A 17,986-nucleotide genomic window follows, 5' to 3' on the forward strand; every position below is an offset into this window, starting at 1 on the left:
TCTCGCACGGAGTCCTTCGCCGGATTCGGCCGGATCATTGAACATCCATCTTTCGATGGTGGAAAATCGACCTCCCGTCGGGGAGGAGTGTGATGCCTCGAGGAGGTCTGCTGGAAGGGTCGCTAATGTTGAGCCGATAATGATGTGTTGTAGTTTGCGATCCACCCTGCAGCCACCATCACGTGGTGTTCCATGTCGGGGCGCGAGTTGCGGTTCGTGTGAGCTAATGTGGTTGTTTGTACGTTTTCCACGTTCTTATCTTATTATCCTTTCCTTTGTCGTGTTGCGGACGCTCGCATCCGCTTGCCCCGCCCGTGGTCAAGGACCGCTGATGCCCGGGCTTGCCCGGGAAAGGCACGAGATTTGTACTTGATTTGGAGCCACTGTCGTGGGGGGTGTATTCGCGATTGCTATCAGCGGAGGATGACATGAGCGCGTTTTCGCTGAGATTCAACACGAGCTGTGCGCGCGCTGCCATTTCCAGACGAACCGTTAGATGTTTTGATATGATTGAAGGCGTAATTCTCTTGAAAGAAGGCATGATGAAACGTTTCTATTGAAACAATTGATAGGAAATCGATTGGGTCTAGTTTTGCGGTGAACGCATTCAGATTTAGGGAACATCTATCACTTAGAAGTTGAGGTACGAGTTCGTTGAATCCGGGTTAATTGTAAGCCTTTTTTATAGCACTCTAGTGGGAGTGTTATGGAACGATTTATGGTTTAGTGCATCAAAACCGATTCAACAGAAGGTGAGGGATTGCTGTAGCTTGAACACAGGCGCGTCTAAACACTCGGCTAAAAGCGTTTCATCGTGTGGTGTGAAAAAATACGCAATTTCCATCAGTTCAGGATTATGTGCATTGTGCGATTGATCTGAAATTGAAGGGACATTTTTTTCCCATCTCATAGTTCCACTCGCCTGCCTAGGGCTTTTTAATCGTTCCGGAACGACTAAAAAGACCAAAAAGGCAACAGACTTCACTGAAAGTGATAAAACGTGATTGTTTCGCCTCGCACTCTTCGTCCGTAAAAAACCATCGCTCGTGTTTGACCACCGGCGAGTGGAAAAATGGGGAAAGTTAGACGCGATTTATGGGCACCTAGCCGTGATGTGGCAACCCGTTCCGTCCTGTCCCGATCAGCAACGTGGGGAGGTATTTATGCTCTATCGATTATCGTTCGACAGCGCGAGCTGGCCCGAAAAGGGCCTATGACAGGGCTCCTGTTAAAAACAGTGCCCTAAGTAAAAGCTCGTAATCGTGTTGCGGTTTCGGTGCTTTCCGGAGTGCTAAAGCTAGTCAACTTGGGACCAGATTTGGCAGTTTTCGGAAGAGCCTGTTGCCAAGAGTACCAACCTTGTACCAACTGGACGCTTGAGGACGTTCTCGCTTCGTTTCACAGCAAGTTGATAAAGGATTGTCGATATTTTAAATCAATGGGGGTAAAATCGACCACCACAAAATGGTGAATTGCTCACAGATTTTACGTTTCGTTGTGCGCTCCTGACCCGAAGAACCTGAGGGAGACGAACTCACCCATTGTTCCCTCGAGAAAACCAGCGATGGTTCGGAAGGAAGCTTCATAATACCCGTGAAATTGGAAACTGCTCAATGAATTAGAAAGAAGATTAAAATTTCCCCAACGGCTGCCATAGTGACGGATTTTGCGTTCCTTCGTTGAACGGTCTGCGTGGAGAGTCGTTACATTCGCAAACGCCCACCTCCAGGATGTGATCGATTTTTAACCCGAACGCACAATTTTACCACACGCGTTTGAGTTGGATCGGTGGGAAAAGCCCCACCAGAAAAGTGCCTTGATTCGCGAAAGCGCGCCTTCACCGATCGATCATTTCTTTCTGTTTGTCTTCGTTCGCTTCAGTTCGACGGAACAGTGCGTGGTTCCGAGAACAACGGGCCCATTTCCGGCCACCGCGTGGAGCGGAAGGCAAGCACGCATGAAAGTGAAAGGCGCACCCGAGAGTCGGGGAGTAAAATGGCGAACGTGGCGGCAAGAGGCAGTTTCCTATGGTTTAACATCGTTCTTTACGGGCCTGTAACGAAGCGGGAAACTGAAGGGTTTGTTTTTCCTTTTTTTTACTGCTTTTCGCAGAAGCAAGAACGACACCGTTTTATCGATTGCGGTGTTTTTAGGTTTGCGTGTTGCATTGCGAAATTTCTAAGAAATCCTCAGCCCAACATCCTGTGCCAAACCGGCCGTTTTGCAAACCGATCGAATCGATCGAAATCGATTGTGTAAGCGATATCGCTCGCGGATCGCTGTAAGGACCCTTTCGGCTTACTTTCAGCCTCACATACAAACACACACACACACACACGGCAACATACGCACGCGATGGCAAACGATGAATCGAAATTCTATTCTCGTCCGCGCTTCGACAAAACAAGTCCGGTGGTGGCCACGTTTTACGATCACACCCGCTGCACGCCTGGCCTTGGAAAACCCGAAACGACCTAACGTGTCCAATAAATAACTGGCCCGTGCCAGGGACGTTACGGGCGCATCCTGGCGGCCCGACGACGCTGTTGTAAACGCGAAAGGATTCAAGCGCCAGGCGCAGGAAACAGTAACACGTCACACGTCGTTATCTATCAAACAACTGGTGGCTGGTGGATAGTTTTTCACAGGACGCAAAACTATAGCCCCACAAGGTGACGACCGTGCCGTTGCTAGCCTGAGACCGTGCCGACACCACCCATTTGTTCGATATTCGATTTCCATTTTTCATTTTCCTCCATCGTGACGTTCCCCACCGGCACCGGCGTGGAATCAATAAAATCAAAACAATATCCTTACCGGCTCGGGCCGGTCGGTCGGTCTTCCCACATATGGCTGCTCGTGCGCCCTCGCTTGAAGATGAGATCATAAATCAAATTGCCGTGGCTGGGTTTCGGTTGCTGCGACTTTCGCCGAGGCGCGCACAAGCTTGCGCTGTGCTGGAATTGAATAAAAATCCCCCCCCAAAACAGGCCACTTTTCACTCGCATGGTGCTTGAGACACTGCTGGAGCCGATGAAAGCCCGAGCCAGCAGAGAAGTTGTTGGTTTGGACCACGAAAGCTTGGCTGGTAATTGGGCACCACTTCCCGTGCGTGTTAGCGGATGTGTTGAGCGCGTTGTTAGAGCGCTTACCAGTGGCGCTTACGGTGGCGTATGGGATGGGAATGTAAGCTCGCAGAACCCGACCGAGGCAGTGATTTAATCACTTCTCCCACGCCCATCCGGATGACTTTACGTTCCCGAAATTCTGGAGCTACGGCAAGGCGCTCGGTCAGCAGAAAATGCCTCACAACCGACTGGCGGTGGTTTCATTCGTTCGTTTCCAACCTTCCTGTGCGATTCATCTCCGTTTTTCGTTCGCCGGGCTGCGATGGTGGATAAATAAATATATTACATTCGCGCCCAACCCGCGCGAACCGTGCGTCGTCATTGCGTTGCGTGGATTGATTCGTACGGGACGAATTGGACGTTGTTTGGAGCGGCGATTGTTCGGTGGGTGAAGGCATGCTACAAACGATGCTTGCTCAGCAAAATTCTCTGCCGAGCGGCTAGACAATCGAGCCAGGTTGTCTCTAATCAGTCAGGCTTTGTTAAATGTGTTTACAAGAGAAGTTCCTTTTGCATTCCTTTCCGGACGAACGTTATGCTGCAGCAAGCGAAACGGAATCGATAGATATAATTTACTTAATTATCTCTTACATCTCTCTGCAGGCAATGAACGTTAGCAATGAGCCAAACTGTTGTTGAAAGCCCATCCAGTGTGAACAACCGCAAATGGTGTTCGTATTACCACAAAATATTCTCGTTGCATTCGTTTGGTTTTGGGAAGCAACGCATATTTCCCCGTGGAAAATGGAATGTAATTGGAGCCATTTTGGTGCATCGGGGTGAGGCTTTTCCGGGATTCATATCGTTGCCACCCGGGCAATGCGTTCTCATGGTCGACCATTTCGAACATGATTTTATAACTATTGACCCATCCCACGACAAAGCCACTAAATCCAGCGCCATGATAATCATCCCATCGGTGCTTTTACTCGTGTGGCCGAAATTCCCACGAATTGCTCCTCCAAACCACGAGAACACGGGCTTTTTCCAGCACCCGTGTGTTTGGATCGTGCGTTTGACGGAGTAATGTGATTATTTTATCCCCACCAACGGTCCCATCACGCGAGAGACACGTTTCCGCTTCGTGATCGGGGCCAAATCAAAAATTCCCTCCCAATAGTGGCCCACGCGCCTCGATCGAGCGAGCTGATGTAATTGGTCGTGTTTTCAATTCCCCCAGCAACTGTGGATCTGTGTTTACAGAGCCAGACCTCGGACTCGGGAAAATATTTTCCCGATACGGTAAAACTTCGAACACCGGCACACGGGCGCTCCTAGCGACCTGATTAAATATTGATTCAAAAATCGGTCATCGTGCGCCCCGGCACCGCGAAACCCCCATAGGCACTCGTGTAGAAGTGACCTTACCAACGTACCGGTGACGAGGATATGAATTTCAATTTTCAAAACTCCTTTTTTATCTCTCTTTCTCGCCCAATGGGTGAGTGTCCTTTTATGTCCTTCCTTCCTTTATGGAAAACCCGCTTAGTCCGTTGAATGCACGCATGTTAGCCATGTTCCAAGGGGTTGTAAAAACGAGCCTTTCGGCTTCGAAACTAGCTCGTATTCCACCACCGTCACCATGCGTGGATCTCGTTGATCCACGTCAGACTGCCAAAGCATGCGGTTCGGTGGTTTGTGTTGTGCGAGCTTGTTTTGTACCATCTTGCCTTTTTTTCTCTCCCCGCACGAGAACGAAGCATGTGTAGCTTCGATGTTCCGGAATTTGCCCTCACGACCCGGAAACATCGCCATCAATATCACCATCGTCGATTGTCGTTGTATCGATTTTGATCCGTTGGTTGCATGCGATGGCTATCGAAGCGTGGACACGATCTGACATGTTTTCCGGGCCAACATTGCCTGTCGCAGTTCGGTCGAATTGAATTAATCGCCACACGGCAGCAGCTTCAATCCGGTTAGGTTGGATCACCGTCCGGGCGGTATTGTTTGGCGTATTCTTTACGCCATCTCTGGATGTGTTTTTTTTTCTTCTCACAAGCGCTTTGACACTTTTTGCCTCAGTGAGATGATTGTACACAATCGAACCGAATAGGACCCGGTGAAAGAGATGCTTTTTCATCGCGAACATGATAAGGGCCATTCTATACCTGTATTTTTACGTATTCTATTCTACCATCGCTTCCACCCAAAGATCATAGTTTCCATCAAGCTCGTAGAATGTTTTTACCGGGGCCTATTCGTCTGTGATTACGAAAGTGCCATTTGGCATTTTTAATTACGCCACAATAAACATGTTTTCATTTATTCCACATCGTTTCTTCATTTAAAAGATTTGGGCACCAGTCTCGGGAAACACATCGATCCGGATTTTTATTCCAAAAACCACAATCGTAATTACACGTGCAAATCCTTTTTTCCGCCTCAGGCCTGCGGGGCTTGAGCAAAGCAATCGTATGGCGACAGAAGCGGTATTTGTCCGCACTAAGGCAAATATGCTTTCAATTAACGAGCCCTACCTGGAAGCTGTACTACTCTCGAGTCCCTTTTCGAGATGTCGTCACATAAAATGCAGCCTCGCATAGAAACTACTACAGCGCAGGTATATATGTCCATAAAGCGCTTCGGTTCGGATGTGGGGTGACACAAATGGAACCGAAATGGAACCTTCTTTAGACGGTACACGCTTGGGAGGGGGCATTCCTTGGAAAAACGAACACAAAAAGGGACCGAATGTTGAATCGACTTTCAAGGTAACTAATTAGTGAAGCAAAATTATATTTGCTCTATATCAACACATTCGCTCGAGCAACGGGAACGGAGTGGCCAGAGCGATCCTGAATGTTTCTGACAGCTGTTGGACGCTAAGTAGGCTTTGCAAAATGGACAGCTCGCTGTTGCAAGCGAAGAAATGTCAATTGCGTCTCACAAATGCTCGGAAAAGCAAAATCCCACAATTCCCGTCAAAACATGTCTCTAAATCGTGGCTCCGTTGCGATAACTCGCATCATTTTGCAGCAGTCTCAAATTAATTTTAAACTACGCACAAACTCATTCCCAAACAGAAATGCTATCCAAAATCATTAACATGAACACTTGCGCACGGTTTAACGATCGATTATTTTTTCTTGCTCTTTCTCACAGGTAAGCTTCATCGGCTACACGGCAGCTCGCAGCAATCACACGAATCAGGTACACGACGTAGTTAAAATCAATCCCTTCAGAGTCGTCACTTTTTGGGGCGCAATTTTATCTTCATTTCACTTCCCAGTGTCGAACGGGGAGCTTACTAACGCGAAGGCAAACTGAAATGGATACAAAAATGGCGAAGCGAGCTATGTGGTGCCTCCAACGGTGCCTGCCAATTACCTCTAAACCAGCGTTTGGATCGGTGTCTGGGTTAATCCAGAGCTTTTAGCGCAAATCCTTTCGACGCGGCTTGTCGGCCGTGAACCCTCCTAGCGAGAACTTTGCATTATCCGTACTGTATTCTAGTCGTTCAAATATTTTGCGTTACCAAATCCAACCGCGTTACACTGGATGCCCCTGGGAAAAGTTGCCAATGAAATTTTCGGGACGGGCGCAAACGAATCGAGCCATGGTTAGCTTTTGCGCAACAAATATGCATAAAATTTAGATACATCATGTCTCTTCGCATCCTGTCCAACCCGCAGAAAGTGTTTTGCGGGCGAGTCAATGAATCATTCCCAATTTACTGTGTGAAAAGTGTCGAAGCGTGAAGCTACCCGTCTCGATCGCTACCGAGTGGGTCGTGGTTCTAGGGAAGTTTGGCAAAAGGAATTCTTCCCGTTCACGCCCCAGGAGCATCGTGGTGTGCCCCGGGATTATCGACGGAATCCTATCTAGCTTACGCGAGGCAAAGCCCACGGCTCAGCGCCCTTCGGTGTTCGAGAAGGTTTGACTGCGCAGGATTTGTGCCCCTAAAAGTGTGGATTTCCAAAACCGACCCAAGACCCGGGGTCCGGAAAACTGATACCTAGCTGGCCAGCCTAGCTTTGACCTCGATCCTGATAATATTTCGCTTCCAAGGAGATCCTTGTGCGGGCTCATTTTGCCCAAGGGCTTGGACTTTGGCCTGCATACCCTCCTGTATCATTCCAACGGGTCGGCTAAGGGTGCTGGTTGTTTGTCGGAGCGACAGGAAGCAAACCAAGCGATAGAAAGGCTTCGGTTTCAACAACAAAAAAAGCAAAAATATGCGCAATGTTTGTGGCTTCAAATCGTAACAGAAACACGAAAAGGTCAGTTACCGGAGGCTTTTGGAGCTGTGTTACATCGCCCAAGCCGTCCTTCGATTGGGTCAGCTCTACGCGCCTGTGAAAAGAAGCCGCTCCAAGCGTCACACAAACATTCCTTCGCCTGACTTCTTACCCCAGAACGGAGTCATGCTGAAATTCCATTCGGCAAGTCCGCCAGCAATAATTGGCCCTGGACCGGTGGGAAATGGGTCTGTTTGCGGTGACCATGACGACGAAGCCGATGGTTGCTGCATCCTACACGCGAACCAACGACCCCGAATGGGGGATCTTTGCGCTAGACCAGAAGCGCTTCGCTGCCATTTCGTTTCTACTATTTCGGAGCGCTCCCTCGACGCCACACCCGAAAGAAAAAGGTTGATGAAAACGCAATGCCGAGGGGAGTGTGTCCTCGGGATCATTTTCCGGATCCTTCGTCAAATCCTTCATCTCGTTGGTCGAGTGACTTGGTTTTTGATTGCTCGGCCACGACCAACGCCCATCCCGGTCTGTCCATTGCAATCGCTTTCGAGTTATTGTTGTGCTTGTTTGTGTGCAACGCACCAGAAAGTGAGTTGTTTCGGTTCGTGCGTTTCAGACCGTGGGAAGAGGGTTTCTCGGTTCGTGGTTGGTGGAGTGAGGCAGCGAAAAAGCAGCCTTTCTGGGCGGTGAAACTCAACATCGGTACAATCTTGAGGTCTAGAGTGTTTCCATCCGCTATGAAAAACATCTCGCACTGATGATAGGGTTCTCTTTGGTTTGCCATTTGCCGTGTTCGTCCTTTGATCAGGGCGGAAACACAGTAATGTCGGCCACGAACCTGCTCCGAACAGAACCGGTGCCGTTATGCGTGAGTGCAAACGTTTTAGTTTTTACTTCCGGGTTTTGGCTGATCCCGACACAATTTTCCTCAAAACCGGGATCGGTGATTGTGTGCGCCAGCGTTCTTCGAGAACTGCGCCGAGTTATCGTGAAGGTTGTGATCGCACCACATCCGCAGACGCTGACGTTCCTTCGTCAGAGGAAAAGCTTTCCCAGCAACCAACCGCAAGTTAATTCGTGATATCTTCCCCATCGCACTGGGACAGGATTACGACGTCGTGACGACCAACCATTGCTAACGGTTCCATTCGATGCGAGAACCGTACGGTATTACGAGTCGTTTTTTTCTTCTTCCTGGAATCAACTTCGTTCGATTCGGTACCCTCGGGAAGGTTTCCTCCCGGAACAGGGATTGGGAGTTTTAATTTAAGTTTCAAAATGACTCACCGCCGTCGAAGCGTTGCGCGAAAAGTCCACCCACCGTTGCCCCAGGTAATGCCCACCCCACGAAACCTTTGTCGGTTTGGTGCGAACGAAGCGGCAAACGGGGGCAATATGGGGAGAAAAAAAAACTTTATGCAAATTGGTTTAATTTTATGCTTCGATTAGATTTTCCCCCGCCATTGCGGCAATCGGTGTGGAAATGTGCCATTTCCAAGGGACACGTGTTGAGGTGTGATTCAGCGCGAGCGTTCCTACCGGTGGAAATGTGTTCCAGAGTTTCGCGAAGCAATAATCATAACTTACTGATGAACGAAAACGAAGCAAAAAGCCACCTTCTCCATCGGTAGGTGTTTGGTGAATTAATGTACTAGCAATCGCGCCTTCAAATGTCTGAGAATCATCGTACGATAGAAGTTGCCAAATCAACTCCACCCCCTCCAGAAGCACTCTTAATCGGCAAGGATGCGACACAAAATGGCCACGATGCCGTTTCAAATCGCAATATAAATCAGACAAATTAAATGTTCTGTTCGGGTATCATTCTCGTAACGACTCGTAGCGGGGATATTTCCTGCAAATGAAGCCGTCATTAGGCTTTACAACACGCTGTAAAAAGGGCCGCTATCAAGCGGCTGTATGACTTTACCACCTGTTTACACGGTCGGAAAAGCGAACGGATGTTCACTCCACCCATCGGCCATCAGCTCACCAAACTGAACCAAGCTTTCCCGATGGGGCTTTTATGCGTCCGTGTCTTACCGCACCCATCACGAACCGAGAGCTAAAATTACACAACCGGCTCTTTGGGACACCATCCCCACGGGTGGTTACGTCACATTGTGTGGGCGCGCGATTAAATTTACAACTATCGCACGTGACGCGATCGGCTTGGCAAGATTAATGTTCCGCGTATCGCCCAAACGGGTGTAGGCATGGAAGATGTGCTTACATGGTTCGTACGGGTTCACCTATCCTCGGAACTGTTTCGTACGATCTCTGCGTACAGCTGCTCCGAGCCGGAAGGGAACTAGCGTTGGAAGGCCATCGGTGGTGACGAAAGGACGCTCCAGTTCTAGCCCTTTTCCGTGTCGGAGAGGGTGCTCTTGGCAACAGTAACCATTGTGAGGCGCACTATCAGGTCCGAGGATGGAAAGATTTATGTCTCCGGATAGAATTTCCATCGGTGTGGGCAAACAATGGATCAACACATCGGTTCGGCCAGCGAGCGGGTCCTGCGACAACGACTCGAGCTCAAGGACACTCCCGGTGGCGTTGATTGTCGTAGGTAGTGCCGATGGAACGTCGGTAATGGTGGCGTTTGGCTTTCGAGCGAAGTAAATGCATTTACCTTGGAAAAGTCCTAGTGGCGTTTTCTCACTAATTCATCCATAGACCGTTGGTTGGCATGCGTCGAATCACGCCTTTTGGTCTGCTCAACGGGTGATGAATACCGGCTTATCCGTGTTGATGCCTCGAAACGGCTCAACTTGTGTGATGAATGGAGTCTCTTTCACTGTCTCCCCGAGAGGAATCACATCTTAACGGCTAACATCGTAGCATCGATAAGATTGACGACTCCAATTTGCGCCAACCGAGCCCAGACGCGTTTCACGCGTTATTCAATCGGATTGCGAATTAATGCAGTTGCTTTCCGTTGTTATTAACGATGCACACGCGCCTGTTGGGTGTTCTTTCGTTTTTGGAACCTTACATTAATTATTATCGCTTCATGACCCCTACCACCAAGCGCAGGGACGACGTCCATACGACGAAGGAAAAGCTCCATAGTCTTAGACCCGTGGATATTGTACCGTCATCGAAAGCTCCAGCGAGAGACGAGCGTCACAAATTAAATCTATAATTCACACGCTCTGGCCCGGCGTTCCAATTTAGCTCGAACCAAGCGGGAAAGCTAGACCTCGTCCAGAAGGAAATCCAACATGGGAACCGATGCTCCCAAGCGAGTTCTGGCTTTGGTGAGGTCCGGTCGCGATTTCGATTCGCTTGGAATACGAAGCAAAATGTTCGCACCCCACCAGATGGACCGATTCCGAACCGGTCAGGCCACTTCCGAACTGGAGAGCCAGGGGCAATAAATAGTTTATGAACGCCCACCCGACCACCACCCTCATCCCTGGGGGGGAGAAATGGTGTGGGAAGCGAACCGGTATTTGCGTAAATTGAGAAAAATTTATGATATCACTAAACTGCACCGGTTGGGCGGGTATAGGAATGGGCAAAGGCACAGGGGACGGATTTTCCGGGGCAAAAATCCCTCTTTCCGAGATTATCCTCGCACTGTGCCCGGCTCGTGGCATAAAAAGTAAGAACATAAAAATAAACAATACAACGTACAGCTGCACGCGCTTTCCCGAACGAAGCGGTTGGCGCTTTTCCGGGCGGCGGTGCGATGCTCCGGAAATCGATAATTGATTCTGAACCCTTTTTCAGACTGGCAGACGGGCGTAGGTTTTTCGACAGCAAATGGTCATTCCCACCCAGCTTGTAGAGCGAAAATAATACGCCCGAGTTGGATGGAAAGGCTCGCTTTAGACTACAAATCGGCCGTTTAAGGAAATTGGCACGATGGGGGCCGTTAATCCCACCACCGTACCGAAAATGACTCCCCAAAGTTCATCGGCCACGGTCGAGCGGCAAATCGGTGGATATTTTCGTCAATACCGTCATGCCTCCCGGTTACGCGCACGCACACAAGCGTCAGTCCAAGGACAAACCCTTCCAGGCTCGACCGATCGATGCGGGATCGAGAGCTTTATGTCCACATGTAGGTGATTCGTTCGGCCCATTCTACGAAGTGGGCGAAACGCCACGCTCGCAGGCAATCTCCCTTTTGCCCTGGCGCTCTAGCCCATTAGCATATTCGGGCGCCTTCCCGAATGTGGGAGCAAAATAGCAAATACGGGTGTGCAAACGAAAAAACCGTACCTAACAATCGCTTTCAACCCCTCGAACCGAGGCCAGTGAAGGTAATAAAACGGCTTGGTCCCAAAGGACGAATCATGCTCTCGTATGGGTGGGTGGGTGTTTGACATGCAGCTTTAAGACGATGCCTCGAAGAAGCGGCATCTTGCTGGCATTGGGCGGCATCCCTCCTCGTAAACCTTCTTGTTGGACAAATCGCTGCCATCGCCGGTTTCTTATTGAACCCGAATCCCTATGCGGTACGACGCACAACCTGTTCGAACCATAAAAAGCGTCGCCTTCTCGGGCGTGCTTTGATGGTGCCGGTGAAAAGCGTCCACCGCTGACGCTTGTTACGACGCAAGAATCCTCTCGCTTCGACACACCCACCTACACATACCTGTCACGGTTCTGTGCTCGAGTGCGGGGCACGTACGTATCCCAATCGCTGGCTCGGTGGCTCAAACCGACAAACGTACACCGGTGAGACCGGTTACAAGCCGTAAAGAAGACATATTCCGTATAAACCATTCTCCGAAGCAATCTCCATGTGCCGAAACGGCTCAGCTCGCGCAATACACTGCCAACCATTGTCGGCGAACGCGGTATGAATAGTGCAGCAAAAAAAAGGCACCTTGAACGCAGCCAATGGAGGCGCCCAGTACCTCACGACACTGGGCTGGCTGCGTGCGGATGGTTTAGATAGGTGCGCCTTGACCGAACCAGAACCAGAGGCTTTAAAGTAACAGTCTGCTTTAGAGACGATGTATCGGTGTTCCAGTACGCTGACTCCGGATTGCCTGGAGAGCATAACAAACGGGTCAATCCGGCTGGCACCGAATCGAGACGTCGATTTTGACGATTCGGATGAACGCTCTGCAACTATGCGAAGCGGAAGACTCCTGCCGTTCCTTTCATCTTCGAAGCGGCAATCGTTGTGCCACCTCATGGCTGACGGAAAGTTTTTTCGGTCGTCCTCATCCACGGTGCTCTTCTGCTGCTTGAGAGTAATGCAATCAAAAATGTAAAATTGAATTTAAAACTCGTTGCAACGAGCAACCGTTCGCTTGCGTCGGTAGTAGTGAAATGACGCACCGAGCTCACATCTCTCGTCTTAGCCATTCTGGTTTGGAACGGAAATGCCAATCGAAACTGATCCCATCGAAATCAAGCTACCAGACGCGCTTGGATTGGACGCTTCGGCTGGCAGAAGTCTTTTACAGAACGTGTTTCCCTCGAATATTCTTCAATCCGGGATTATATTGCTTCCTTGATGTTTGTGTTAGCAATTTGACATGAGCGTTCGTTTTCTTGCCACTGCTGGATCCTTCCCATCGCCTGGGGATGAGCGCACTGTTTGCCCACTGTCATGCCGCTAGACATATATAGAACGGCTTACCAAAAAAAAAAAAATGCCAACTTGCGAGACAGCGCACTTGTTGCTGGCGCTCTCCGGCTCGATGGGACATATTTCGGACAAGGAGGATTAATAGTTTTCCTTTTTCCTAGCTCGTAATTTTCATTTTGGTTCGCTTGCACTCGTGTCCGGGGGGTATTATCTGTCAGGCGAACATGGCGTTGTTTTTATTTATTCTCCCATCGGCTGGTCCCTAAGCTGTGGCGCTGCTAAGAGCTCTCCAGCGTCTGACATGTGGAGCGTATTTTATCGGCAAGGCCGGAGTGTAATCCTTTTGTCGTGATCGTCGACAACCGTTGCAGTGATTTGTGCCAAAGCAACTTACTCACCATGGAAACACTAGCACATTTAAGGTTGGAGAAATATCACCCATACCGCTTAGCTTTACATTGATTTGTAAATGCAGCACTTCTTTGCAGGAACAGATTAATATAATGCCATGACTATAAAGCCACACTTGTGATGCTTCTTTCTACGCACTTTCAAGATATTATAATAGGTCTAATGCTATCATTTATTATTCATTTGCATCGTTTTGAAGTTAAGAAAGCCCTTCTTGAATTCCTCCAAATGATCCCTACACCGGCCCCACCACAAAGGTATTCTTTGATAGGTGCCATTTTGCCGTCAGTCTTAGCTGGCAATCAAGTCTAAATGTAACGTTACGAAAGATTGAGGTCAGGTGAGACTCTCGATGGAAAATGAACACCGATTCTCTCTCAATTTGGCACCTGATAACCCCACCCTCGTAGAGTAGGAAAACTTAACCAGTGGTCGAGTGAAACCTTGCGCGATCTTCAATCAACTGTAGCCCCGCACAGGACAGAGTGATTGCGAAGCGGACGCAAAGAGCGAAAGCAGCTTAAAAAAGACTGACTGTCTTGCAAAAAAAAAACGAGAATATCTTCGCTGTCTGATAGAGGAGCCTTTGAGGAAGCCTGAAATATGCAGGGGATTTCAAAAGGAAACGTGCACTCCAATACCCACTGTGTTTCTCCGAAGCGACAGAAGAATAGCAGCCTTAATGCAGCATCCCAAGGCGACAACGTTCTCGTCTTCCGATGGGAGCTTGGATGCGTGGCGCGATTCTCGACTTTCCATCCAGTTCGCGCCACAGACCGAACGTTCGTTCCCAGCATCCTAGACGAATTCAGCCAGAATGGCGTAGTGCAAAAGGACGAAGAACGAGACCCGTTTGCAAATATAATGATGATAAACTAGCTGGGGTGAGGTGCCGGAACCGTGGAAAAGTTTGCACTCGCGCGTACGTAATTGTGACGTGGGGCAACCGATGCAACGAACCGATGGCCGGAGTAGGAAAATAACCTCCCTGCTTTGCCTGCTTCCCGAACCCACAACCTGAGAAGCCACTTCATCAGAGGGCATCACTGGAACGGTGAGGGGGTTTTTCTACCTCGCTCGGTTCATCAATTTCCACCCAACGCGCTGCCTCGCCCCAGCTGACGTTCTTTGAATTACAAATTATGTAACGGAACCACTGGTTTTGTTCCATTTTGTTTCCTTTCGCTCCTTGCCATAGGTCCTGCGCTTCTTTCTACCCGTGGACATTCTTCCAGTGGATGCACAATTTTTGCGATAATTTTTCAGCTCGCTTTCCCGCCACTCGCCGGGTCGAGAGAACCATCACTCTTTCGCGGCGTGTCACAATTTTCCAGCCACTGTTGTGTCACGGGACGCGTCATCGCCTGTGACACCGTTCGCCTTATGACGGGAGTTGTCAGTGGAGGCGAATTTTCTCTCGAAAGTACGCGCGTCTCGTCCATTTTCCTACCACCCGTTAGCTGGCTCTTTCGTCCCATGGCCCGCCGATGCTGCAAAGTGTCACTTTGGAGAATGAGAACGCGCTCAACCCAAGCGAAAAGAACCCGTCAACATCGGAGTGTCAAGGCGCTCGCCCGACGGTCGACGTTGACGAACGGTTTCGTTCATTTTTTGGATCACTTTTTGGCGAGAGCGGCATGCGGACAGCGTTCGAAAATTACGGGCAATTGTTGGAGCGACGTATTTTGATGCGTATGATGCCCGCGCAAGGCACTGGCAAGAAAGGATTGGACGATTTATTGACCTGGATTCCCGCAGGTTTCCCGCACAAAGGGATGGACCGGCAAACGCTCACTCCATCATGGCGTCGTGCTTTATGGCCTCGTCACCTTGGCCGGCATTATTCAGGTGGCTCGCTGATTAGCCGGTGGCTTTCGTGCAGCTGCGTGGATAGGGAAATTATGCTAATTTATACCACCCGTTCACTTCCACAAATACCCTAAGTCATTCTGTGGGGGGCTGAAAGGGCGCGAATGGGGACGAACAATTATCGCAGCACCTGGCGGACCATCCCGGTTTCGGTTTATGGCCTCGCGTTCGGTGCCTTGATGAAGTGATTATTGGCAGGCACCGAAATAAACAATGCGCACCCGTTTCGGTTGCCTGGCTCTCCCAGGGGTGCCTTTGATTTAATGAGCGAAAATTTTATTCTGACCTCCACGCCGTTGTTCGATTGCTATAGTCCGACCAGCTGGGCTTTTGGTTTGGCGGAGAAATAAATTCTTCCGCGAACGTGACGCAAACAAACCGTAATTACCTCGATAGTAATAAATACTTTAGAGCAGCTTCCACTGATGCTATCGCAAAAGAATGCCAGCTTTTCTACGCGTCCGTGCTGGGAGAAAGCCAATCGCGAACCAATCGCATTCTTGACGACAAAACAAACACCAAACACTCCTTCCGCTCTCCGGTGCAAATAAACAATTGTGGTTCGTTTATGTGCCCTTTTTGTGTGTGGTTGTTTTCTTTTTTGTTCCCAAAAGTCTCCGAAAGTTCGGAGAAAGACACGTTGTTCAATCGTTCAACTTTCCGCCAGTGGAACAGGGAAAAACTTTATCAACTCAACCACAGTGTCACTTGACACTTTCACCAGAATTACCTGCAGTGGCGGTTTTCCTTCATTCTTTTCAACCTGTCGCCGATTCTCGAATGTTCTTTCCATCGAAAGAAAAGGAAACCCTCTCTCGACCAATAACACATTGAGGGCATTATTACTTATCCCGGGCGAGATGTGTTCCGTCAGATAATGGGAGCCTGCTTCGATCGTATTGTTATTCGATATTCTTGTTGGTTTCGACCAAACACAAAAAAATAAGTAAAGACGCTTGCCTCATCGACGACACTTACTGGGTATAAAAAGAAGGAAAGAAAAAAAAACACACGCCACCAGCTGCAAAGTTTTGTCGTTTATCATCAGCTTAATTGTCGATGCGACGGTCGTGGAGTGGGACCGTGATGATATATGACATATTTTCACCCTCAAGTGCCATATCATACCAGTTTTGTGCTACTTTAATCGATCAAATTCAATGACCTGCAGGCACTACGAGAGAGAACGTTTCAAAGAGGGTTTAGTCCAGGTTTATGCGTGTGTTTTTGTTTTTTGTGCTACTTCAGCAACGTGTGTGAGCAGGAGCATTACTTGGTGGCAAAATATTTGCTCTTCGTTTAGTAGAAAAGAAAAACGGTAAACGCTTTCACCAAGCGTAAACAAAGATTGAAATATTTATCCGAAGTTAATTTTATAAGCATTTGGCTACTCTTTGCCGTCGGTTCAGGTCTTGGTGATCCTAAGCAAACAAAAATGAAGTCCACCCCGGGCGGTCAGGTAAATAATGCAAGTCACCTTTCAGTTCCGATCCGTTCGTTTCGTTTGATTAAATCTAAGAAACCCGCTCCACAATCCACCGCTGCCTTTGAGGTGCTCTTGGGAGTTGTGAGGAGAAAAAAAAAACATAACAAATCCGAGGCTCACCTGCTGGCACAAGACTAATCGTCCAAGGCTCGGGATGGGAGGAAAGAGCTTTTTTCCTGCGATTGGCAGGGCTTCAGCCTCAAGCTCTCGCAGTTCCACCTGGGTTCGCTTGCCAATCTTCCACAATCTGTCACATCAATATTTGATGACCACTGCCGAGCACCGATTGGCGTAATTTTCCATCCACCGACGCTCCACGCAGATCCTTTCATAAGAAAAAGTTATTACGTCTCTCTGTCGTCCACCATGTGTTCCACTGAACAAATGATGAAGCGGTGGTCGAAATAGCATTACAATATGCGCTCCGTTTCACTTTCTTTGCAATCGATTCGAGCGAAGAAAACTTGGCACCATAAACCGTGTTTGATTTTGATACGAAAAAAGTGCACCTTGCCGTTTCCACTTCAAACCATGATTTACGCACTGGTCCGGTCGCGTTAAATATTCAACAGCTTGAGTAACGCTCGTTCGTTCAGGCTAGGATCCCAGCTGGATGTGGCTAATCGATGCTTCATTTTGCCCCACAAATAAGTCCACCTATCAAAGCTGAATGGGAGAGAGGACAAGAAAAAAAATGGTCCCTATTACGGTGCGAACGGGCGACTGGGCGCCTCCATTAACATGTGAAGATGGATTTTTTACGACGCTCATTTACCGGCCAGTCTTTTCCATCAGTTGCAACGTATGAAAAGCAACGCAATAGGCAGAAGTTTTATCACAGAATCGACTCGACAAATAAATCGTTCATTTCTATCATCGATCTGTGCGGTTTGTACGGACAGCGCGAAGACATAACAAATGGGTGGTTTTCGGAGCGACCGTAGAAAAATGCCCTTTTCCGAGCATGGCACGCTCTGCTCTGATAATCATTTTGCACGCACCCGTGTAAAACTAAGAGGAGTAATAGATTTCAGTCGAGAAAGACGGCCCCGATGGAAGGTGTTTTATCTCGTCGAACGGATTTGTGGTAGCCGGTGGAGCCTAGATGCGATACATAAATAATAAACTTTTGCGCTTTAGCAGCTGTCGAACTCATCTCCAAAACGACCATTAACTATCTCGAGTGGCCCACCTCGAGACTTTCTCCTCGGAAGGTTCGGAAACTTTCACTCTTATTAGCTTGCATGGATTTTCGTTTGTTTTGTTGGTGCGATGAGTTATACGGCATGTGATACCATAAAACGTGCGCCATTATCGAAACACCTGGGGGGAGAGTCTT

At 48.9% G+C, this 17,986-nt stretch overlaps 1 protein-coding gene across 1 annotated transcript in view; it reads left to right on the top strand.

Moving 5' to 3' along the window:
• LOC128720101 (uncharacterized) overlaps positions 1 to 17,986 on the top strand; it is an 84,872-nt gene that overhangs the window by 18,018 nt on the left and 48,868 nt on the right. Inside the window, exon 9 of the mRNA XM_053813747.1 lies at positions 6,234 to 6,281. Within this exon, the coding sequence (XP_053669722.1) occupies positions 6,234 to 6,281 (48 nt within the window). The remainder of the gene's footprint in view (positions 1 to 6,233; positions 6,282 to 17,986) is intronic.

This window comes from Anopheles nili, chromosome 2, assembly GCF_943737925.1.
Source record: "Anopheles nili chromosome 2, idAnoNiliSN_F5_01, whole genome shotgun sequence".
Lineage (NCBI taxonomy): Eukaryota > Metazoa > Arthropoda > Insecta > Diptera > Culicidae > Anopheles > Anopheles nili.